Source organism: Girardinichthys multiradiatus, chromosome 21 (genome assembly GCF_021462225.1).
Source record: "Girardinichthys multiradiatus isolate DD_20200921_A chromosome 21, DD_fGirMul_XY1, whole genome shotgun sequence".
Classification (NCBI taxonomy): Eukaryota; Metazoa; Chordata; class Actinopteri; order Cyprinodontiformes; family Goodeidae; genus Girardinichthys; species Girardinichthys multiradiatus.
In genome coordinates this window covers 31,242,966-31,267,355 of record NC_061813.1, presented here as the reverse complement: position 1 = coordinate 31,267,355, position 24,390 = coordinate 31,242,966, and the positions used below count along the sequence as shown (strand labels likewise).

The following is a 24,390-nucleotide window of genomic DNA, read 5'->3' as shown; positions in this document are numbered from 1 at the left end:
AATCATTGGGCAAGAGGCAGAGTACACATAGTCCATTACAACAACCCATAGAGACACACAGTACAACCATGCATGCCCTAATACCTAAGGGCAATTTAGAGAGAGCAATTAACCTAAGATGAACATTGTTCGAAGGAAGCCGGAGTACCTAGAGAGAACCCACACATGCACAGGGATAATGTAGATTTGAACTCAGCAATTTCTTGCTGCAATGCAACAGCGTTAACTGCACTAACATGCATCCTTATATACACCTGGCACCCTGAATCTGAATTTACATGGTCAAAGTTTTATGAGCTGAATATTTAAGACATCCTGAAACCAGACCAGCTACACCAGAAGCCTGCTGTTGAATTTCTTGGCCCAAACACACCAAAAACTCTTTGAGGAGTCTGCCAGGAATAGTGTCTGAAGACAGGTTCACGTTGATCCAAAGCAGCCAAGAAGGATGGGATAAAAAGATCACAATTAGCTGATGCAACATGGCATTAAGGTTGAGGAATCCCATCCTAAATACATCTCATAAAGGATGTTAAAGCAATGTGTAGAATGTAAACGATAATTTAGGAGCACAAGCAGGAACAACTGTGTACATCAAGGACACTAATTTTAAAGCTGAAAAGCAAGTAGCAAGAAGGAGTTGCAATGCATATTTTTCAGTATATGTGACTAAAGCACAGTACAGCATCTTGGGTGTGATTCAGCTCATGAGAAGGACCTTTAACAAGCTGTTAAAGATTAAAAGAGTCAGTGAGGAAGAAGGAAAAGCATTTTGACACACATTCATCAAAGGAAGGGTAATTATGTTTGGGCATATTTTTATCGTGACACTTTTAAAACTAGCAGACTAGTGCATACCGATAGTCAGCAATCTGTTTGATATTTCAGGTTGAGATGGTTGCAGTTAGACGTTTGAAAATGAGCTCCATTCCTCTTGAAGACATCTGGGATTGCTCTACCGCCACCTCAATGTTTCTGTCAGAAAAACTAAATCAGTTTGATCCCAATTGAGTTTTATTACAATACCAATCTCCAAAAACTTTGTAAAAAGATATATATTTGGTTCCATCCAATTCAATCCAATGCAGTCAGATTCAGGTTCATATCTATTACTCTACAGTCCAATGCCATTCATTTATAATACAATAGAGTCATATGCAACTCTGATTGGTAAAAACTGGGCTAAGAAAAACAGACTCAGTTAAAACTCCAATGTTCTCTCTTATCCTAAGTGCATGGTGACAGTGGAGAGGAATGACTTCCTTTTACCAGGTAACTCAGGTTCAGCATGAGGGACCATCTGCCTCAATCAGCTGGGTGTTGTGAAGGCAGGAAAGAGACACAGAAAAACACAGAACTAATGATATGAAGAGGGGCAAGAAGAAAGGGATTTTTGAAATCACGTTAAAATATCTGAAGTTTATAGTGAGGTACACTCCATGTACAAGAAACAGCCAATATGTAGAAGAAGGTGTTCTAATCAGACCAAAATGTACGTTTTTGTCCTACACACAACATCCCTTTAGTTACACATGGTGGTGGTAGTATCGTTCTTTGGGGATACGTTTCTTCAGCACGGACAGGGAAAACTGGTCAGAATTGATGGCAACATGGATGGAGCTAAATATAAATAAAAGTACAAAAGACTTGATACTGGAGTCGAGGTTCACTTTCCAGCTGGACAAGGACAGCAAACATACACCCAGAGCTACAATGTACTGAAACGGTTCATTTCCACGTTTCTCAAATTGGTACTTGTACAACAGTTGACAGATAATAGCTGGCTAGACCTAACAACTGGGTGATTCAGCATTGGCAACAACAACTGCCATTAGGCTCACAAGAGGAATTTTGGCCAACTCTTCTTTGCAGAATTTCCTTTGTTAGCCTTAGGGATTTCAAGCAAGCAATAACACTATATTTCAGATCATGCGAGAATATTTCAATTAAAGTTCAGACTTTCACTAGGCCACTGCAAAGGGTTTTTACTAATTTATGTATTTACACTGCTCAAAAAAATAAAGGGAACACTTAAACAACACAATATAACTCTAAGTAAATCAAAGTTCTGAGACCATCCACCGTCTCATCAGGAGCATGTCCAGGCGTTGTAGGGAGGTCATACAGACACGTGGAGGCCACACACAATACTGAGCCTCATTTTGACTTGTTTTAAGGACATTACATCAAAGTTGGATCAACCTGTAGTGTGTTTTTCCACTTTAATTGTGTGTGTGACTCCAAATCCAGGACTCCATTGGTTAATAAATTTGATTTCCATCGATGGTTTTTGTGTGATTTTGTTGTCAGCACATTCAACTTTGTACAGAACAAAATATTCAATGAGAATATTTCATTCATTCAGATCTAGGATGTGTTATTTGAGTGTTCCCTTTATTTTTTTGAGCAGTGTATTTTTCAGCCATTCAGATGTGGACTTGCTGGTATCCTGCTGCATAACCCAACTGTTTATCCCACATACCGTATATTGGGAGGCACAATTCTGTCTTGTTAGGTACTTTTGTGACCTCCTAGATGAGTTGTCGATCAATCTTGAAGTAGTTTTGGTAGGCTGGACCTTCCTGGGAAGCTTCACCGCTGTTTCATGATTTCTCCATGTCTGGATAATCGCTCTCACTGTTGTTCGCTGGAGTCCCAAATTGGTCTGATATTAAAATTTGTTTGATGATCCAAAACATTTAAGTGTAACAAAAAAGCAAAAATAGAAGAAATCTGTAAGGAGGCAAATATATTTACAGCACAGTAAAAATTTTAATAGTATTTTGCTCTTTAGAAAATACCTTTAGGGTCACGGCGCTGACGGTGTAGGGGTTGAGCGCGCGACCATATACGGCGGCTACAGTCCTCAAGGCAGCAGTCCCGGGTTCAAGTCCCGGACCTGGCGACATTTACCGAATGTCTCCCCCTCTTTCTACCCCTCTTTCCTGTCTGCCTACTGTCAAAAAATAAAAATAAAGACCACTGGTGCCAAAAAAATATCTTAAAAGAAAAAAGAAAATAGCTTTAGTAAAAAAAAGTCAGGAAAACCAAACATTTTTCCATTTTTTGTCAAACTTTTTTTTAACCGTTAAGAGTTTTTTAACAGTTTGAGTATTGGCTAAGATCTGTATCTTTTTTATCTGATTCCTATTACTGACTTCTAGAGTGTGAATGACTCATTTTTGATGAAAAAAGTGATATATCAGGGCCGATAGATAGAAATCATGTTTGCAGTTTTGTCATTTTCACACTGCCTATATGAAAGGATTGTCAAAATGCCAGGCTGCTAAGAGGAAAAACAACATCAGGCACCATCTATCTGCTGACATGCTGACAGGCAGCTATTACGCTGAGTCAAAATTTTATTTTACTGGAATTTGCTATGATAAAAACATCAAGACAGGGTTAAGATGACTTAAAATTAGGACTGCCCATTAAATATTAAGCTCTTTTAAAATAAATGTTCACATATTGATGTCTAATCTATTTTTTTATTTCTAGCAAAGAAAGCTATTTAATTACAGGTAAAATACTTACCATGATTTACTAATGAACTATGGAGTTTACCAAAAAGGTTTGTTCAACAGGTGTCAAACTTTTAGATGTGCATTTGCTTCAACACACATTAATTACTTAATCAGGTCATTAACAGGAATCTGCAGAACTTATGGGGATGAGGTAAATTTGATTCAGGTGTGTTGGACCTGGGATACTACTAAAGGTTGTAGGACAATAGCCCTTGATGACTGGACTTTGACGCCCCAGGTGAATATAAGAAAAAGTTGGCTGACATAACTTCAGTTCAATTTTCTGCTACCTATGCGACCCCTTCTCTTTTCCAATGGTTATAATCAGTCTGACAGAGAGGTACCCCCAATCCTTGTGGTTTTTAGTGTAACAATGGCCACCAGTGGGCTCTACATGGACACACTTTATCAGTGTATTATTTTACTTTCTACACATAGCCCATTCTAATATGGCCAAACTCTAACACTCAGTAGTTTAATCTAACCTCCCCAACAACCCTGCACCATTCCAGACCCTTTGTGAAGTGCCTAGATACGACATGTGTTGTGAACTGGCGCTATATACAGGTCCTTCTCAAAATATTAGCATATTGTGATAAAGTTCATTATTTTCCATAATGTCATGATGAAAATTTAACATTCATATATTTTAGATTCATTGCACACTAACTGAAATATTTCAGGTCTTTTATTGTCTTAATACGGATGATTTTGGCATACAGCTCATGAAAACCCAAAATTCCTATCTCACAAAATTAGTATATTTCATCCGACCAATAAAAGAAAAGTGTTTTTAATACAAAAAAACGTCAACCTTCAAATAATCATGTACAGTTATGCACTCAATACTTGGTCGGGAATCCTTTGGCAGAAATGACTGCTTCAATGCGGCGTGGCATGGAGGCAATCAGCCTGTGGCACTGCTGAGGTCTTATGGAGGCCCAGGATGCTTCGATAGCGGCCTTTAGCTCATCCAGAGTGTTAGGTCTTGAGTCTCTCAACGTTCTCTTCACAATATCCCACAGATTCTCTATGGGGTTCAGGTCAGGAGAGTTGGTAGGCCAATTGAGCACAGTGATACCATGGTCAGTAAACCATTTACCAGTGGTTTTGGCACTGTGAGCAGGTGCCAGGTCGTGCTGAAAAATGAAATCTTCATCTCCATAAAGCTTTTCAGCAGATGGAAGCATGAAGTGCTCCAAAATCTCCTGATAGCTAGCTGCATTGACCCTGCCCTTGATAAAACACAGTGGACCAACACCAGCAGCTGACATGGCACCCCAGACCATCACTGACTGTGGGTACTTGACACTGGACTTCTGGCATTTTGGCATTTCCTTCTCCCCAGTCTTCCTCCAGACTCTGGCACCTTGATTTCCGAATGACATGCAGAATTTGCTTTCATCCGAAAAAGTACTTTGGACCACTGAGCAACAGTCCAGTGCTGCTTCTCTGTAGACTTGGTCAGGCGCTTCTGCCGCTGTTTCTGGTTCAAAAGTGGCTTGACCTGGGGAATGCGGACCTGTAGCCCATTTCCTGCACACGCCTGTGCACGGTGGCTCTGGATGTTTCTACTCCAGACTCAGTCCACTGCTTCCGCAGGTCCCCCAAGGTCTGGAATCGGCCCTTCTCCACAATCTTCCTCAGGGTCCGGTCACCTCTTCTCGTTGTGCAGCGTTTTCTGCCACACTTTTTCCTTCCCACAGACTTCCCACTGAGGCGCCTTGATACAGCACTCTGGGAACAGCCTATTCGTTCAGAAATGTCTTTCTGTGTCTTACCCTCTTTCTTGAGGGTGTCAATAGTGGCCTTCTGGACAGCAGTCAGGTCGGCAGTCTTACCCATGATTGGGGTTTTGAGTGATGAACCAGGCTGGGAGTTTTAAAGGCCTCAGGAATCTTTTGCAGGTGTTTAGAGTTAACTCGTTGATTCAAATGATTAGGTTCATAGCTCGTTTAGAGACCCTTTAATGATATGCTAATTTTGTGAGATAGGAATTTTGGGTTTTCATGAGCTGTATGCCAAAATCATCCGTATTAAGACAATGAAAGACCTGAAATATTTCAGTTAGTGTGCAATGAATCTAAAATATATGAATGTTAAATTTTCATCATTACATTATGGAAAATAATGAACTTTATCACAATATGCTAATATTTTGAGAAGGACCTGTAAATAGACTCAATTCAATTCAGTTTATGTACATGGTGCCAATTCACAACATGTTGTCTCAAGGCAATTTACAAAGTTGATTCAGTCGAAACATACAGATTCCAAGTAAGCCACATACAATCCAATTGATCCTAGTTATCAAACAATGCAGTCAAATTCAGTTTATTATTCACATTGTTTAAATAGTGTTCAATCTATGAAACCCAGCAGATTGCATAGTCAGTGACTTGCAGCATTCACATCTCCTGGATCAGCATGTCGCGAACAGTGGGCAGGCGCTAGCATTGTGCTGTTGACTTTGCATCAATCCCTCATACTGAGCATGCATGTAGCGACAGTGGAGAGGAAATCTCCCTTTTAACAGGAAGAAACCTCCAGCAGAACCAGGCTCAGTGTGAGCAGCCATCTGCCACGACCGACTGGGGGTTTGAGAACAGAGCAGAGACACAAAAGGAACACAGAAGCACTGATCCAGGAGTACTTTCTATGTGAAAGAAATGTAAAATGTTAAAGGCAGTAGTAACTCCTTTAGTGGCTTCATCTAGGAGAGAAAAATTGTTGAGCAGATAAACTCTGAGCCAGTTTTCAAGTCTAGAGTTTGAAAGAGAACACATAATAAAAGCTCAGCCAATAGCAACATCTATGAGAGAGACAGGGCTAAACACTGAAAAACAGGGAGCATTAGGTTGTTGGCAGCAGTCTTTTTTTTCTTTTCTAGGAAAAGAAAAAAAACAGAGAGAACATGATAACTTCATGTAGTAATAACAGCAAATAATGCAAAATCTTAAAAGAGCAGATATACTAACATTGTCTGCATAACTGGGCATTTAGGTATTTTTCTTAAAATGCCAGTAAACAGATGGACCTCAGCAGCTGCACCAATTTATCAACCCTAATGTAAAAAGTGCTGGCTTTACCGACAGGATCTGCAAAGACTCACAGGAAACAAGTGTGGGCTGGTTTCCATGGCAAGCCAAGCTAATCAGCCCTTTCTCATCTGGTTGAGTGACACAGACAGAGCTCCGAATCCCCCTCGAAATGCAGGGTTGAAGCATTAACTGGAATAACAGCCTCTTTCTGTACCTTGACCTCCAGCACGTCAACCTCAAGCATTGAACTCCTCCCATGCCATCCAGAAATTAGATGATTACCACCTCCCATAATTTACCATTTCAACAGGAGGCAGACGTCAGAGCGAGCAGCTCAGAGAGGCATAATTGTCCTTGTCTGGCATGGAAGATTGTTAGCATTCTGAAAAGAAAAGAGACAGCAGGCCCCTATCATTTGCCTCGCGATGAAATTCTTTCTCAAAGTATATGTCGAGGTAATTGAGCGATGAATTACTTTGTGCACCAGTACCACTCAGTGACACTGATTGAGGTAGTAATATATTATCCCCCCTCTTTTTTTTGTTTCAATTTATCCTGGAATGACATGCAGCTGAAAAAATTATCACCTCCGCTTTTCCACCAAACCTGAAAAAATCCAAACAAACTTTAAGACAGCGGGGGGGTTTTATTTAGCATTTTTCTGTTTCTCTGCCTGTGCAGGTGATAGGCTTCTGATTCATTATGTAAAGTCACGTCTCCCAGTTTGACTTGTGATTGCTGTGATTCCCTAAAGAGAAGAAATAAATGAGTTCCCCATCAAGTAATGCAATCAGCTGTGGTTAAACCTTTTCCCCCCAAAATATGATTGTATCTGCAATAATTGAGCACACGGATCTATGTTGGATTACACTGCAGAAGAAAAAACACATTTATGGATGATAATTAAAGTTTGCTGGAGAAATAGCTTTCTGGATGGAGAAAGGACAGGCAAAAACAGTAAAAAGAGTTACAGGCTTGTAAGTTTCAAGCGATAAATCCTGGGCATGAATGTCACAACAATACTGGACAATATTTAATTTATTTTAGAGAATTTAAGTTTCAAGTTTGTTTTTTATTTCATCAGTGCTGAGTCAACAAGAATAGAGCAGACAGATTTAGGTGAATGCTGTAGAGTAACTTGATAAAATCAGATCTTTTAAAAAGCAAATTTTATTCTGATATTTAGCTTGATTTGTTTTATAAATCAACCACTTTTTTGAGCATTTGTGGTTTCTGACTTTTAATAAATGTCTGCACATGTCAAACTTTAAACTGTCAATTTAAATTTAATAATGAAGAACTATTAAGGATTAGTCCTCATCTTCAACAGGCGCTTACCATCATTACAGCAAGGCTGGTCCACACAACGCCTGGTAAAAACATTTGAACCAATAGACGGAGATTTTGGAGTGGCCTAGTCAGAGCCTATACTTAAATCAGGATGTTCTTCTGTGACCTAAACAGGCTATTCATGCTGGAAAACCTTCCAATGTGGTGAAAATAAAACAAACTTTCAAAGAAAAGTGGGCCAAAATCCATCAACAGGAAAGTAAAAGGCTCGTTATCACAAACGGTTAATGGTAGCCTTTATCAACAATGGTAACACAACCAGTTAATTAGATTTAGAGGAAAATTATTTGCCCTCCCTGGGCTGCCACCTTAATGTGGTGGAGGGGTTTAAGTGTCCCAATGATCTTAGGAGCTATGTTGTCAGGGGCTTTACGTCCCTGGTAGGGTCACCCAAGCCAAACAAGTCCTAGGTGAGGGATGAGACAAAGCGCAGCCCACAGACCCCTTTTGATGATTGCCAAAAATGGACAGTGTTCCCTTGCCCAGACGTGGATCACCAGGGCTGAGGCAAAACTCAGGCGTGGGAGGAGGCCATGGAAAACGACTTCGGTACGACTTCGAGGCAATTCTGGTCTACCATCCAGCGTCTCAGGGGTGTTGGTACACCACCAACACTGTTTGCATTGGAGAGTGTGTGCTGTTGACCTCAACTCGGGACGTTGCCGTTCGGTGGGAGGAGTACTTGAAAGTCCTCCTCAATCCCACTGGCACGTCTTCCACTGAGGAAGCGGAGCCTGGGGACCTTCGTGCAGGCTCTCCAATCTCTGGTGTTGAGGTCACCGAGGTGATTAAAAACCTTCTCGGTGGTAAGGCCCTGGGGGTGGATGAGATTTGCCCAGAGTTCCTTAAGGCTCTGGATGTTGTAGGGTTGTGTTGGCTAACACAACCCTACAACAGCATCGCGTGGAAATCGGGGGCAGTTCCGGGGTGGTGGTCCCCCTATTCAAAAAGGGGAACCGTAGAGAGTGTTCCAACTATAGGGGAGTCACACTCCTAAGCCTCCCTGGTAAGGTCTATTCGGGGGTTCTGGAGAGGAGGGTCTGTCGGATAGTCGAACCTCGGATTTAGGAAGAGCAGTGTGGCTTTCGTCCTGTCGTGGAACACTGGACCAGCTCTACACCCTCAGCAGGGTCCTGGAGGGTGCATGGGAGTTCGCCCAACCAGTCTACATGTGCTTTGTGGACTTGGAGAGGCATTGGACCGTATCCCTCGGGGAATCCTGTGGGGGGTACTCCGGGAGTATGGGGTACAAGGCCCTTTGATATGGGCTGTTAGCTCCCTGTAAGGTGTTAGAGATTGGTCCACATTGCCAGCAGTAAGTCGGACTTGTTTCCAGTGAGAGTTGGACTCCGCCAAGGTTGCCCTTTGTCACCGATTCTGTTCATAACTTTTACAGACAGAATTCCTAGGTGCAGCCAAGGTGTTGAGGGGATCCATTTTGGTGGCCTTATGATTGTGTCTCTGCTTTTTGCGGACGATGTGGTCCTATTGGCTTCATCAGCTCTTGATCTGCAACTCTCGCTGGAGCAGTTCGCAGCCGAGTGTGAAGCGGCCGGGATGAGAATCAGTGCCTTCAAGTCCAAGGCCATGGTCTTGAGCCGGAAAAGGGTAGAGTGCCTTCTCCGGGTCGGGAGGGAGGTCCTGCCTCAAGTGGAGGACTTTAAGTATCTTTGGGTCTTGCTCACAAATGAGGGAAAATGGAGCGGGAGATCAATGGACGGATGGTGCTGTTACACCAGTCCCGTCAGTCATAGAAAACTGACTTGAAAACAATTAAAAACCAATTCAAACAAAGAAAACAATGAAGAAAATGATAGGGAATATTATATGACTCCAGTCTTAAAATTTTCACAATCAGGACCTTCCTCTAGACACAGTGCTTAGATATTTTTCATCTAAAATTTCAGAATTCCAGCCCCAACTTTATAAAGTTGGCAGTCCTTTACATCCATTTTAAATGTATCAGACTAAACTTCACCCTAAATATATGGCAGATATTTCTAGAGCAAGAAGGCTTTAAATATGGAACGTAAAAAAAAATGAAATTGGAAGGTAAGAAAGGAAGGAAGGACACAGCGAATGAAGGGGGGGAAAAAAAGGATCTAAGGAAGGAAGGGGAGATGGGCGACACAAGAAAAGGAAGGACACAAGGACATTATCCAGGAAGGAAGTGCACAAAGAAGGAAGGATGGAATAAAACACACATGGAGGGAATGAGGAAAGGACACGTTAGGGCAGAGAAGTAAAAAGAAAAGGAAGGAAGGAAGGAAACAAGAAAAGCAGGACAGTCCCAAGGCAAAGTAAGAGCGGACAGAAGAAAGGAAGAAGAACATGGGGATAAAATAGGAGGAAGGACAGAGTGCTTGCAGGCAGGCAGGACGGACAGAAGGCCAGAATGAAGGACAAAAATACTGATCCTTTTCTATACTCTTTAGTTTTTAATACTTTGCAAGGCTTTCCAGACTGTGTACCAATTCATTATTTATCTCCTTATAACAACTGGATTAACACAGCCAGGTTTGTCCAGCTGTCCAAGCAAAGCAGCCAAAACATAAGTGCTACAATCAGTTATAATCCAACACTGACAGCTACAGTTTTAGGTGCTGGCTCCATGGATAACATGTTTCAAATTTGTCCTTGACAACAAAAGAAATAATATTTTACCTACTATCTTCGGAGACGTTGTTTTTCAACTGATTTCAAAGCAGTTTTCTTGCTGAACTTTCCAGATGGTTGAGTTTAAAGCTGTTTTATTCTAATGTGCCTTTGAGTGCCACTGCCCCACAGGTTTCAGGTGTGGGTGAAATACTTTTTTTCCAGGATATGATAAATATCTGCATAAGTCAGGATATTTTATAGTCTGCTTTAATGTCAGACAAAAGGTTTTCTTGTTTTTGTACATCAGGATCTGATTCAAAACGTTTATAAACAAACTTTTCTTTTCTTTAACATCTACTGTAAGAATGGAAGAAAGACCTGTTTCAACACAAGCATGAGTTAAATAAACTTAGTCTTTGAGTTAATATCCAACTTTAGTTTTAAAAAATAATGAAGTGACTGAAAAAATGTTTTTGAAAAACTCCTTCACTTGATCTTATGGTACAGTTACATAAGTGATTGTCATCAGCATATAGATGTATTTTGGCAAATATTTGTCCCAATCCTAATTAACTTATAAAGATGTAAAACACAAGGGGGATATAATAAATCCGTAGGGAACACTGTTAGTTATTGCAGCTGGTCTGTCAGAAAGGTTATTCTATAGGGCCAACTAAAATGGGCCCTATATAATCAATTGGTTTGATATCATTTTTAGCCACACTAAAAGATGGTTAAAAGGCTTTCAGGAAAAGTTCTACAGCTTGATTTTAGGGTATTGCTTTATAAATGACTGTCATCAGCATATAAATGTACTTTGGCAGCATTTTGTTCCTGTCCCAAATCATTTATAATAGAGAATAGAATGGGGCCTAAAATAGATCCTTGGAGTACACAACAGAAAAAACAGACACCAACCACAAAAAAGGGGGAAATCTTTATTTAAATATTTTAAACTTGTAATAAAGTTCCACATCTTAGTTCAAACTAAAAGAGGAAGTTTGCTAAAGAACAGTAGGCAACTACAAAGACCAAATGGCAAGGCATGGGAAGCTCAGTTTCACAGTAGATAATTGGGATGACCTCCATTTGTTAAAAATAAATTTAGGCCTACTTCTGCAGTGAAGTCTAAATCAATAGTGTGAGTTTAAACAGCACCTGAAATTCTTCTGGTTTATGTTACTTAATTAGCTGCTGGTGAGCATATTTCATCTATTAGCAGCGCCAGCATACTGTAACTGCCCTCCCGGTTTTCACACATTTAAAGTTCTATATTCAAATTTCAAAAGGGACATGAGATGCATTTTCCATAATATTCTGAATTAGGCAGACAAATCAGTGCTGGAAAAATTGTCTGGTATTTCTAAAAAATAAAAATAAAAACAATAAAAAGGGAAATTATTTTATGAGCACCAGCATGTTTTCAAAGCAATAAATTTAATCTCAAAGTCCAACCAATCTATACCATTTTGTGCAATGGTCATAAAATAAACAGCATATCATTTATAGTAAGTGATGTTTAAAAGATGAAGCCATAACCCGTTAAGGACTTAATCCAATTCACAAATATTTGTCAGAGGAATGAAAAAAGATAAAGTTAGCCTTGAGGCCATTTGACAATAGGATGCAACAAAAAAGGTCCTCATATTTATTATGCTCAGTGTGCATGTCACATCACTGGGATGTAAACTTTCTCCTGCCAGGAAATTTCATAAAGGAACCAGTGATGGAGGACAGAATGAAACGTGCCAACATACAGCTCCTCTCTATTTGAGGAATAAGACTTGTTAGGAGAGCCACAGGAGCCATTGATGCATGTTATGGCTTTTGCTTGACAGGTAGAACCCATCTATACAAGATGTTTTCAGTAGGTTGGTCACTTTTGGGTTGGAAATAGATTTTTTTCTTTTTTTTTTTAAAAGGAAATACACATTTCTGGCATCATGGAGAGTGATACAAATTACCATTCAAGCGCTTCTCGTCATGTTGCAGCCTAAATGGATAGGTAGCTGACAGAAAAATAGGCTAAAATGCAAGACTGTCTCGGCACTTTGCACCCATTCAAGAACAAGGAAAAATGTTTTCAGGCAATGTCATACAGTACATTTATGGCAGATCCTCCTTCTTGGGCACTTCTTTTTCTCTCTACAAACATTAACAAGAACTCCCATTTACATGCCCTTCCAAAAGTATTAATACACCTTGAACTTTTTCACATTCTGATGCCTTACAACAGAATTCTGTGTATTCTGGGGGATTTTCTGTGAAAGACGAACATTTACTCTGAACTAAAATAATGCCAACTGCTTTCAGAGGTCATCCTATAAGTAAATAAAGTCTAGACGACTTGTGCCCTAAAACAACATCCTAAGCTTTCAACACATAATGAAGATTTATGGAAAGAGTAAAGCTGCAGCAAAGACACGGCCACCCACCTAGAGAGTATTCATTAGAGAACCAGACAAGAATTCCATGGTTACTCTGGGGGAGCTGCAGAGATCCACAGCTTAGGTGGGAGAATCTGTTGTCAGGACAACTATTAGCCATGCCAGAGAATTTTTGGAAAGGTTCAAAAATGGATCTTTACGGATGCTCTAAATGCATTCTGATTAAGCCTGAGCTGTTTTGCAAAAACAATCAATGAACAAAAATGTGCTCTTTAGATGTGCAAAGCTGGTAGAGACCCTGAAAGACTTGCAACAAACCATGTATCATTTTCGTTCCACTGTAAAATGAAGTCAAAACTTGTACTGATCTATCACAAAAATCCTCATACAACGATTTTTTTGGTTGTTTTTTATGACAAATATGAAAGATTTCAAGGGGTACAAATACCCCAGCAAAGCACTGTAGGCAGATGGACAGAGGCAAACAAACACCTCAGTGTAAATGTTTTCTAATAGATTTCAAAGGCAAAATGTTTCATTTTAAATATCGTAAGGATGAAAGCAGGTAAAAAATGAAACACTTCAGGATATTAAAGGAAATGTCTTTTAGTGGTTTTGAATGATGTAACAATATGAGGCTGAGTGAAACTCATCACATGGTTGGATATCAATAAATAAGGTGGTATGTTCACAGCCATCCCTTCTTCTCGTAAATTTTGTTGACGCTCTGTGACTGAATACACTGTTATTTTTAACTCGGAGACTTCGACAGGCCGCCAATCCAACACACCAATACACAGAACTCAAAGGTAGAAAACGAGTTGGTGCTGGAGGGGCTTTGAGTGGAAGTGAGATGAAAAACAAAGGAGCAAAGTAGCGTCACACACATATGTCTTCGAGTTTCATGTCACTGCAGCTGACTAAGCCAATCATCTTCCATCCGGCGTGTGCCCCTGCATTAATCTGTTTTCTTCTCTTCGGGATTCTTTTCTCCAACATCCTCCTCATTTTCGGGGCCTTCCAGCTCAGCAGCTTGACGCTGCTCCTCCTCCTCCTCCTCTTCCTCTTCTTCCTCCTCGTCAGTGAGCCCCTCCCTTTTTTCATCCGAGCCATCATCCGACTCGGCTGTGCAGATGCCGTAGCACATCAGGCTGATTACGCCAAGCGGGAGGCCAAACAGGAAGCAGCCCAGCAGAGGAGAGCTGCGAAACACAGACTGATGCCGGTGAAAAAAAGCAGCCGAAGAACAAAAAGAGGAAAAGATGGGGAAAGAGGTAGGGAAAGACATGGCGAAAAACAACAAGAAAAGGAAGTTAGATTAATATCTTGAAACTCTGGCATCCTATTTAAATATGCACACACTTACCAGCAGTAAAAGCCATTAATCATCTGCATAAATTAACATTTGCCAAGATTCCCTTCGTTAAACTTCATTCCTTGTCTTAATTAAGTCTGGATTACCCAGGCAAAGCAAAAGGGTCTCCTGTGGGGTCCAAGATCTCAGAGTGGATTCAGTTTACAGCAAAATGCTTTTTAATGGCCCCTTTGATGATAATTTACACTCTCAGACTACCTTAATAAGAAGCTCAAGTGAGTTAGCAGTGATTGTGTAAAAAAAATATGTTTTGCTTCCTTTTCCTTGTTAATTTAGATATGCTATGATAATTAATACATAGTCTGTGCTATAGAAAATACAATTGTCTGAAATCACCAAAACTTTAAAACTTTGAAAAAGCACAAACTCAGCACTACGTTCTTGGCCCCATAAGTAACAGGTTATCTTTCTAATCTGCAAAGAACCACTCCAAACTAAAAATTATCTTAATTTATCCATACTGCCCATCTCCATCTTTAGCAAGATTTAACTTCAAACCACGTGAGAGATCAACATTTTTGCTTTTCTAATTATTCTCTGCATAATTCCTTAATTAAAAAAGAGCCACTATTGTTATTACAGTAGGTACCCTCATATTTGTATTCTTCACTACTACAAATGTAATGACCTCCTCAATGAGAGGCCTTTCAGCCAATGTTGGGGCAGGATTTGTTTCACTGGAGACAATGACTCTCCTACCAACTTCACCCTGCAACTTTACAAGGTATCTTCCTTTTGTTCTGGGGTTGATACAACCATTTCGCATCAAAACACGTTCATCTCTGGAAAAGGACCAACCTCCTCCATGAACGGTATGATGATATTCCCATAGGGTTTATAATTGAATTTAGCTGTTTGAACAGATGAATGTGGCACCATAAAGCATCTGGACATTTTGCCTAAGTACTAAAATCTTCACTGATTCCACCTGACTTTTCAATGATGTTGCACAAAGAAGCAGTGTGGTTAATGTGTTGTCTTAAAATACATTCACAGATGGTGCCAGTCTGTACAAACATTGCTGGCATTAAGTCGGACCTGTTCCCGGTGCATGTTGGATTCCAACAGGGACGCCCTTTGTCACCGGTCCTGTTTATAACTTTCACAGACAAGAATTCTAGGTGCAGCCAAGGGCTGGAGGGGGTATGGTTTGGGGACCAGTGGATTTTATCTCTCCTTTTCACAGATGATGTGGTCCTGCTGGCCCACTCTAGCTAAGACCCACAGCATCCACTCGGGCGGTTCGCAGCCAATTGTAAAGCGGCTGGAATGAGAATCAGCTCCTCAAATTCTAAGGCAATGGTTCTCAACCGGAAAACGGTGGCTTGCCCTCTCCATGTTGGAGGGGAGCTCCTGCTTCAAGTGGAGGAGGTCTTGTTCAGAAGTGAGAGGAGAATGGAGCGGGAGATTGACAAGACGGATCGGCTCTCGATTTACCAGTCGGTCTATGTTCCTACCCTCGCCTATGGGCATGAACTTTGGGTCATGACCGAAAGAACGAGATCCCAGATAGAAGTGGCTGAAATGAGTTCCCTCCACAGGGGTCCAGGCACTCCCTTACAGACCATCCATATGAACTTACCACCATGCTTGAGAGTCACTACAGTATTATTAGTTTTGAAAGCTTCACCTTGACTCCTCCAAACATTCTTCTTGCCACTGTGGCCAACTAGCTAATTAGTTGTTTCATCTGACCATCTCATCTTTACTTCAGAAAATGTGAGTGGAGCAGGAGCTTGGGTCTTGGTTGGCACCACTCACGCCATGGCGATGTAAAACTGGCTTCAGTGTAGACAGAATAAGTCTTAAAATTTTGCAACAATTTTGTAATCACCATGTTTGGTCAGGTTAAATGGAAAATATGGCTTCTGAATGATCGATAATATAGAAAATGTTTGTTCCGGCAGTCTCAGTTCATGGTAGGCTCGAGCTTTGGTGGTTCTTTGGGTTGTTCCTGAACTCAAATGTCTTTTTATCTGGGTTTATCAATATGGGTCTGATCTCAAGTTGGTGCTCCAACAGGACAATGATCCCCAACAAATATCCAAATTGGTTCTATAAGGAATAAAGCCAGCTGACATTGAGCTATAATGTAGGCTCTATACTCGGAATTCAACCATTTTAAATTAAATGTACCAATTGTGCTGAGAAAAGTGGTCAAGCACCAGTCAGGAATATGCCAGAAGCTTCTGATGGCTAGCAGACGTATTTGGTAGAAGTCCAACTAAACAAAATATTGGTGCCATGTGTATGTATATATCTGAGCCAGAAAGTACAATTTTAACCTGGTGTGAACAAGCGAAAAATACACACCAAACTGAACTTGCGTAGAAGCCTTGAATTCGATTTTGTGTGTATCCCATCCCAGTGGTACCAAGAATGCTGCCTGATCGCTTGGCTTCTGGGTGAGACATAAAGAAGCTGCCAAGAAGTTTCACATGTGCATTGTCCGTGATAGGCATTTAAGAGGAAGCACAATGCAGGCACACATCAGAGGAAACAGGGGTCAAAGGGGCCCCTCAGCTTAGTTTCATCTCCTTATGAAACAATCAAGCTCTGCCCTTATTTCTCAACACCCTCTGACAGATAAAAAGCAGAAACTAATATTTTATCTGTTTGGTGTTTTTGAGCTGTTCTGGGGTAAGTCAGTGTTTAATAGAACCATCAAACCTCTCTCAATAGATGCTATTTACAGATCAGAATATATGAGCAGAAAAAATGCTTTTAGGCTTCAGATGAAACACACCGTGATGTATTTATTCATTTGCAACGCACCACTAGGTCTGGTGTGTTTATTAAGCAGATTACAGATGATTTGCAGAAACTAACACAGGCTTCAACATTTCAACCTTAATTAGTTTTGTCATATTATTTTAGATGTTTGCTACTGGAGATAGAAATTTGGCTGTTTTACTGTGATTCTTGTTTTGTTTTTAACTGATGTCAATGGAGTACGATTGTTTTTTTTTTTTAGCCTTTCTTCAGGTTTCTGACAGGTTTTCAGTGTACAGTTGGACCCAAGGTTAATAGATTTTAAGCGTATCGTAAGATACAGCCCTTATACAGTCTCCTTACCAAAATTATACGCTAATGAAAGTCCTAAATTATACCAGTAAAATAAACGTTTCTTTAGAAAACGGGAATTAATGGAAAACATCACAAATACTTCATTATTCATGTCTTTGTTTTACTTTTAAGACTCCAGTTCTTTTAATCTTTCAAAGTGGCACCAATCAATATTTTGTCCAACTTTCTGAAAGTCTTTTGACAATTTTCGACTTAGGCCTTTCGAAATAGGCTGTTTTTTCACTCTTTGACCCATACTTTTTTTTTTTCTGTTTGTTAAACCAATCTAACTGTAAACTACAAAACATTCAAGCATACAAAGCTTACTAAACTCAGGAGATGAATCAGTGTTGTATCAACACATAACAGAGAACTCAATTAAGGAACCGATTTTCCTTTGGATCTTTAGTAGCATCCTGGCCCAAAGATACAAGTTATTCCCATTTCTTTTGTTAAATTTATAAAACACAGCAAAGATAACACAGTTTGACAGTGGGGCTGATATTTTGTCTTTTTCGGGAACAACCAAAAAGATGATTGTATGTGAATATCCCAGCAGACCAACCTGTTTGGTGCCAACAACCAAGCCACGTTCAAAGTCACTTCGAATCAGCTTTTTTCCAAAAATATCAGCAAATCGTCTTCTCCACGTCTTGAGACCTACATGCATTTATTGGTTATTTTCCTATTCGCATTTGCAAGCAATTAAATAGGTAACCCTACTAATGTGCCTTGAGAGTGTAGTTTCTTTTTAGACCTGTGATGACTTCTTTATCATTGATTTGTCCACTTCCCCCTTCTTCTTAGTACTGAGAAAATATGCTGTCATGGTAATGTGTAAGAACTGGATGAAAAATAAATAAAAAAAGCAGCCAAAGTCTAAAGAAAATTATTTTCATAAAGTTTGGAGAACTACGAATCAACGCCTGTTTAAAAGTTTTGATATTTGTTTGTGCCAAAACTTGAGCTTCCTCCGCAGGGGGGCAGACACTCCCTTAGAGAAAGGGTGAGGAGCTCGGCCATCCAGGAAGAGCTCGGAGCAGAGACGCTGCTCCTCCACATTTAGAGGAGTCAGTTGAGGTGGCATCTGTATCGGATGCTCAAAAAAAGGGAACACTAAAACAACACAATATTACTCCAAGTAAATCAAACTTCTGTGAAATCAAAATGTTCACTTAGGAAGCAACACTGAATGACAATAAATTTCACAGCTGTTGTGCAAATGGAAAAGACAACAGGGGGAAATATTTGGCGATTAGCAAGACACTCAATAAAGGAGTGGTTCTGCAGGTGGGGACCACAGACCACTTCTCAGTACCTATACTTTCTGGATGATGTTTTGGTCACTTTTGAATGTTGGTGGTGCTTTCACACTCGTGGTAGCATGAGACGGACTCTACAACCCACACAAGTGGCTCAGGTAGTGCAGCTCATCCAGGATGGCACATCAATGCGAGCTGTGGCAAGAAGGTTTGCTGTGTCTGACAGCGTAGTGTCCAGAGCCTGGAGGCGCTACCAGGAGACAGGCCAGTACACCAGGAGACGTGGAGGAGGCTGTAGGAGGGCAACAACCCAGCAGCAGGACCGCTACCTCCACCTTTGTGCAAGGAGGAACAGGAGGAGCACTGCTAGAGCCCAAATGACCTCCAGCAGGCCACAAATGTGCATGTGTCTGCACAAACGGTTAGAAACCGACTCCATGAAGATGGTATGAGGGCCCGACGTCCACAAATGGAGGTTGTGCTCACAGCCCAACACCGTGCAGGACGCTTGGCATTTGCCAGAGAACACCAGGATTGGCAAATTTGCCACTGGCGCCCTGTGCTCTTCACAGATGAAAGCAGGTTCACACTGAGCACATGTGACAGACGTGACAGAGTCTGGAGACACCGTGGAGAGTGATCTGCTGCCTGCAACATCCTTCAGCATGACCGGTTTGGCAGTGGGTCAGTAATGGTGTGGGGTGGCATTTCTTTGGAGGGCTGCACGGCCCTCCATGTGCTCACCAGAGGTAGCCTGACTGTCATTAGGTACCAAGATGAGATCCTCAGACCCCTTGTGAGACCATATGCTGGTGCGGTTGGCCCTGGGTTCCTCCTAATGCAGGACAATGCTAGACCTCATGTGGCTGGAGTGTGTCAGCAGTTCCTGCAAGATGAAGACATTTAAGCTATGGACTGGCCCACCTGTTCCCCAGACCTGAATCTGATTGAGCACATCTGGGACATCATGTCTCGCTCCATCCACCAACGTCACGTTGCACCACAGACTGTCCAGGAGTTGGCGGATGCTTTAGTCCAGGTCTGGGAGGAGATCCCTCAGGAGACCATCCGCCGTCTCATCAGGAGCCCAGGCGTTGTAGGGAGGTCATACAGACACATGGAGGCCACACACAATACTGAGCCTCATTTTGACTTGTTTTAAGGACATTACATCAAAGTTGGATCAGCCTGTAGTGTGTTTTTCCACTTTAAGTTTGTGTGTGACTCCAAATCCAGGCCTCCATTGGTTAATAAATTTGATTTCCACTGATGATTTTTGTGTGATTTTGTTGTCAGCACATTCAACTTTGTACAGAACAAAGTATTCAATGAGAATATTTCATTCATTCAGATCTAGGATGTTATTTGAGTGTTCCCTTTATTTTTTTGAGCAATGTGTGTATATATATATATATATATATATATATATATATATGTATATATATATGTATATATTTTTTTTTTTATCTAAATCTGCAAGGGATATGAATAATTTTGGGCTTAACTGTGTGCAGGCTTTTATGTCCTCAGGAGAACACCAGCATACTTCCCTCAGTAAGTGAAACTGTACACTCATTTTTTCCTAATTAGAACACCCTGCACATTATAATCTATAACAATAATTTGTTTCATAACCGTCTGAGACCCACACAGAACTCTGCAAAAGTAGATATCTTTCCCTCGCCCCTACTTAAGGCATTTATATTAATTTTCACTTCACTTTCTTCCCTTTAATACATTTTTCCAATTTCCATCCCACTGCGGTAAAATATGCAGTCCCTCATCTCCACTTTAAACAGCAATGCAGAGGTCAGCAGAGGAGAGTTTTAGTTTTTTGTGAAAAATGTGTCATTTGACGACAATATCACAGATAGAATATAAAATGTCTAGGCGGGAACATTTGGTCATAGATGGTGACTGCTACTGAGAATTGGACAGGAAAATTATTCAGGTTACCTCTGGTTATTGCCTCTGGAAAAGTGATGGTAAATGGCAGAGCAATGAGACAGTAGATGAGGTAAGGAGTAGTTACACTGTACTAACTCGTCTGGATATGACTCACTAGGCTTAATGTTGTTGCTCCCACATGATCCAGTCAGAGATCCATTTAGATAAGCTCTTCGGCATCAGTATGATGTCTTTTAACCATTTTTGTTCTATTCTGGTCATTCTGATGCTCACAGCTCACTTATTTTGGGAAACATAAGTGAGCTGTTGAGTTGTAGGTTGAGTTTCATTTCATTTTTTTTTTTACTCAAGTCTTTTACAAATATTACTTCAGCGCAGCTTATAGGTGCAGCCAAACAAAATTCTTGCACATCATGATCCATAAAAAGTCCAAACTTACGTAATAATACTCGTACTCGTTTCAAAATAAAGAAAACATCAATCTTAAAGAAAGAAGATGGAAACGTTTTCTTGTATTAAAAATCTAGATTTATGAAAAATGATGTCAAAAAGGCAAATAGTTTGCAACTTAATAACCAAAAATTTATTAAAATATTGCATGCACCATCGGTCTTATTCTGTAGCAGAATGTTTATGCAAATATTGAATGAAAACACTGAAAAACTGCTAAAACTACCATCTCCATTAATTCAATATTGAAAAACGTAGGGTTCTTTACAGTTTTTGGCCACGGTTATCAGGAGCCACTCTGGAAGGTCCTGGGACCTACTTGAAGCTCATGAAGTTGCAGACCCCCAGTTCTACTGCAATTTAAGCTAATCAAACTTGATAAATCAGTCTAGTTAATAAACCTTTAATGAACACACACTGCCTGTCCAAAAAAAGTCGCCACTTGGATTTTACTAAGCAAATAGGTACGAGTCTCCCATTGGATAATTACTGCATGAGCGATTATGTTTCAGCTGGCAACAAGTGACTTAACCCCAACTGGTGCAATGAGTTGCTTCTCATTTCTGAAACAACCATGTCGAAAAACACGTTCTGTGGTCGTGGAAAAGATGTCAGTCTGTTTCAGAAGGGTCAAATCATTGGTATGTATCAAGCAGAGAAAAGATCTAAGGAGATTGCAGAAACTATCAAAATTGGGTTAAGAACTGTCCAATGCATTATTAAAAACTGGAAAGATAGTTTCGAGGAAGAAATGTGGCTGGAAAAAAACCCTGAATGATTGTGATCGGCGATCACTTAAACGTTTGGTGAAATCAAATTGAAGAAAAACAACAGAACGCCAAGCTATGTTTAATAAGTAAGAGCATTTCCACACGCACAATGCGATGGAAACTCAACGGATTGGGACTGAACAGCTGTGTAGCCTTAAGAAAACCACTAATCAGTGAGGCTAACCAGAAAAAAAGGATTACATTTGCTAGGGAGCATAAATATTGGACTCTAGAGCAATAGAAGAAGGTCATATGGTCTGATGAGTCCAGATTTACCCTGTTCCAGAGTGATGGGTGCATCAGGGTAAGAAGAGAGACAGGTGAAGTGATGCTCCCATCATGCCTAGTGCCTACTGTAGAAGCCTGTAGGGGCAGTGCTATGATCTGGATTGCTGCAGTTGGTCAGGTCTGGGTTCAGCAACAGTATGTGTTCAAAGAATGAGGTCAGCTGACTACCTGAGTATACTAAAATAAACAGGTTATTCCATCAATGGAGTTTTTCTTCCCTGATGGCACGGGCATATTCCAAGATGACAATGCCAGGATTCATCGGGCTTGAATTGTGACAGAGTGGTTCAGAGAGCATGAGAGATCATTCTCACACATGGATCGGCCACCACAGAGTCCAGACCTTAACCCCATTGAGAATCTTTGGGATGTGCTGGTGAAGGCTTTGAGCAGCGGTCAGACTCTACGATCATCAATGCAAGATCTTGGTGAAAAATTAATGCAAGACTGGGTGAAAATAAATCTTGTGACATTGCAGAAGCTTATTGAAACAATGCCACAGCGAATGTGAGCCGTAATCAAAGCTAAAGGCGGTCCAAGGTGTGTGACCTTTTTTTTTTTGGGAGGCGACTTTTGTTTTGGTCAGGCGGTGTATTTCTAAAAATAAACCGACATTGTGCTTCATGAGTTTAAGTAACTATTTTTATTGCAAAGAAATATCCTTACACGCTTGATTCTTTGAGCACCCAATGTCTGCAACAGGCTTTTTAGAGGGTTGAATAATAATCAGTCCATCACTGTTGTATACAGTAGATGCTATCAGTACCAGGTCAGGCATTTTTTTGCATAATATTCTGGATTACTGGCATGGCGTGGAGGCGGCACGCTTGTGGTTCTTTGTTTTCCAATTGAAATTCAAAATTTACTTGAGCAACAGTCCAGTCCTTTTTCTCCTTGGGCCATGTAAGATGTTTTATAAATTGTCTCTGAATCAGTAGAGTATCACCACAAAAAATGAGACCATTGTTGCCCATATCCAATATTATATTAATGATAATATATTATATTATTTATAAAACTGCCCACAGACCCATGAAAAAAGTTATCTCCCTGCACATCTGCGGCTGTAATACAGGCAAAGCTTTTCAATTACTGATGGATAGAGGTTCTAAGATTAAGCATAAGAATGCTAATGTATTTCACTCTAAACCAGAATTATTAAGGGTTTTGTAACCCAGACAACACTGACCAAAGTGTCATGGTTCAGTTTTGGCTACATATTTTAACTTGCAAATGTGTTCTTTATGTTATTGACTGCTTTAGTAACAAGTCCCACCTTTAAGGACACTTTTGAGAGCAGTAAAACGTTTTACCCAAAGTGTGTCGACTGTGAAGCATTACAACACAGCTGTATATATATTCCCCTCACGCCCTTGGTAGAGTAAACACTCGCTCTCCCAAAAAAAGCTACTTAGGGCAAATGTGGGAGGAGAAGCAAGTCCAGCCTCCTGTGCCTCTCTTCTCCTCCCACTCCAAGTCTAACTGTTTTGCTGCATGTCTTCTTGGACACATAGTGTGTTTTTTTTTCACCTGCTCTCTATTCTCTCTGCATAGTATTTACACTGCATTCATAAACACAGAAAAGGGCAAGTGCAGAAGGTAGAGTTTCAGGATAAGAGTTGTTCTTTAGGTAGAAACCCGTTTTGACTTAAGGTCTATCTGGATCAAACAGGAGACACCTTAAATCAAAACAGGTTAAGAAACAGAGAATGTCAGATAGTTGGTTTATTAGCACACCCAGTCTTACACCAATACCTGTGATCTGCAGCTTTATTTAAAATTATCTTACAAATAGTTATTCTAATGTCATAAAGCAATAAAGAAAGAGTCTGACATGATGTAAAATGCCTTTTAGAGACATAAGCATGTACAAATATTTTTACTATTTTCATTCTTTCACCCAAATTGGTTAATGTCAGTCCACAACTTCTGAATTTATTTTTTTCTTACTAGAAGCAATTAAAACAACAGCTGCTCTGTGCTTTGGAAATAATCTCTGACTGTCCTCATGCAGCCTCCGGTACAGAAATCTTGACAACTTACCATGATAGTGGACCTGGCATCAAAGGCCACACGTTTGACCCGCTGAATAAAGCCATCACCCCCATATGCCTGCACAAAAAAGAGTGAAATGAGGACAGAAGAGCTTCTACAGACTTAAATTGGAAAAAGAAACATTAACTGGGCCTAAGTAGGGTTTTAGATAATGGATATAACATATTGCACTATCTATTCACAAATTAAAAACTAAATGTAGGAACAGCGTGTCTCCTCCCAAGAATCAGTAGCTTTTTGAACCACTCATCAATACTGTAGATCCTGTACATCACTTAAAAAAAGTGAGTTGTTTCACATTTCTTTAATAGGG

General features: G+C 40.4%; 1 protein-coding gene across 1 annotated transcript in view; it reads right to left on the bottom strand.

Annotated features, from left to right (window-relative positions):
* Positions 1-11,440: 11,440 nt before the first annotated feature.
* Positions 11,441-24,390, bottom strand: part of tmx3b (thioredoxin related transmembrane protein 3b) — a 71,069-nt gene continuing 58,119 nt past the window's right edge. The window contains exons 15-16 of the mRNA XM_047349943.1: positions 24,066-24,134; positions 11,441-14,119 (exon numbers count right to left, since the gene is read on the bottom strand). Of these exons, the coding sequence (XP_047205899.1) occupies positions 13,862-14,119; positions 24,066-24,134 (327 nt within the window). The 3' untranslated portion in view covers positions 11,441-13,861. The remainder of the gene's footprint in view (positions 14,120-24,065; positions 24,135-24,390) is intronic.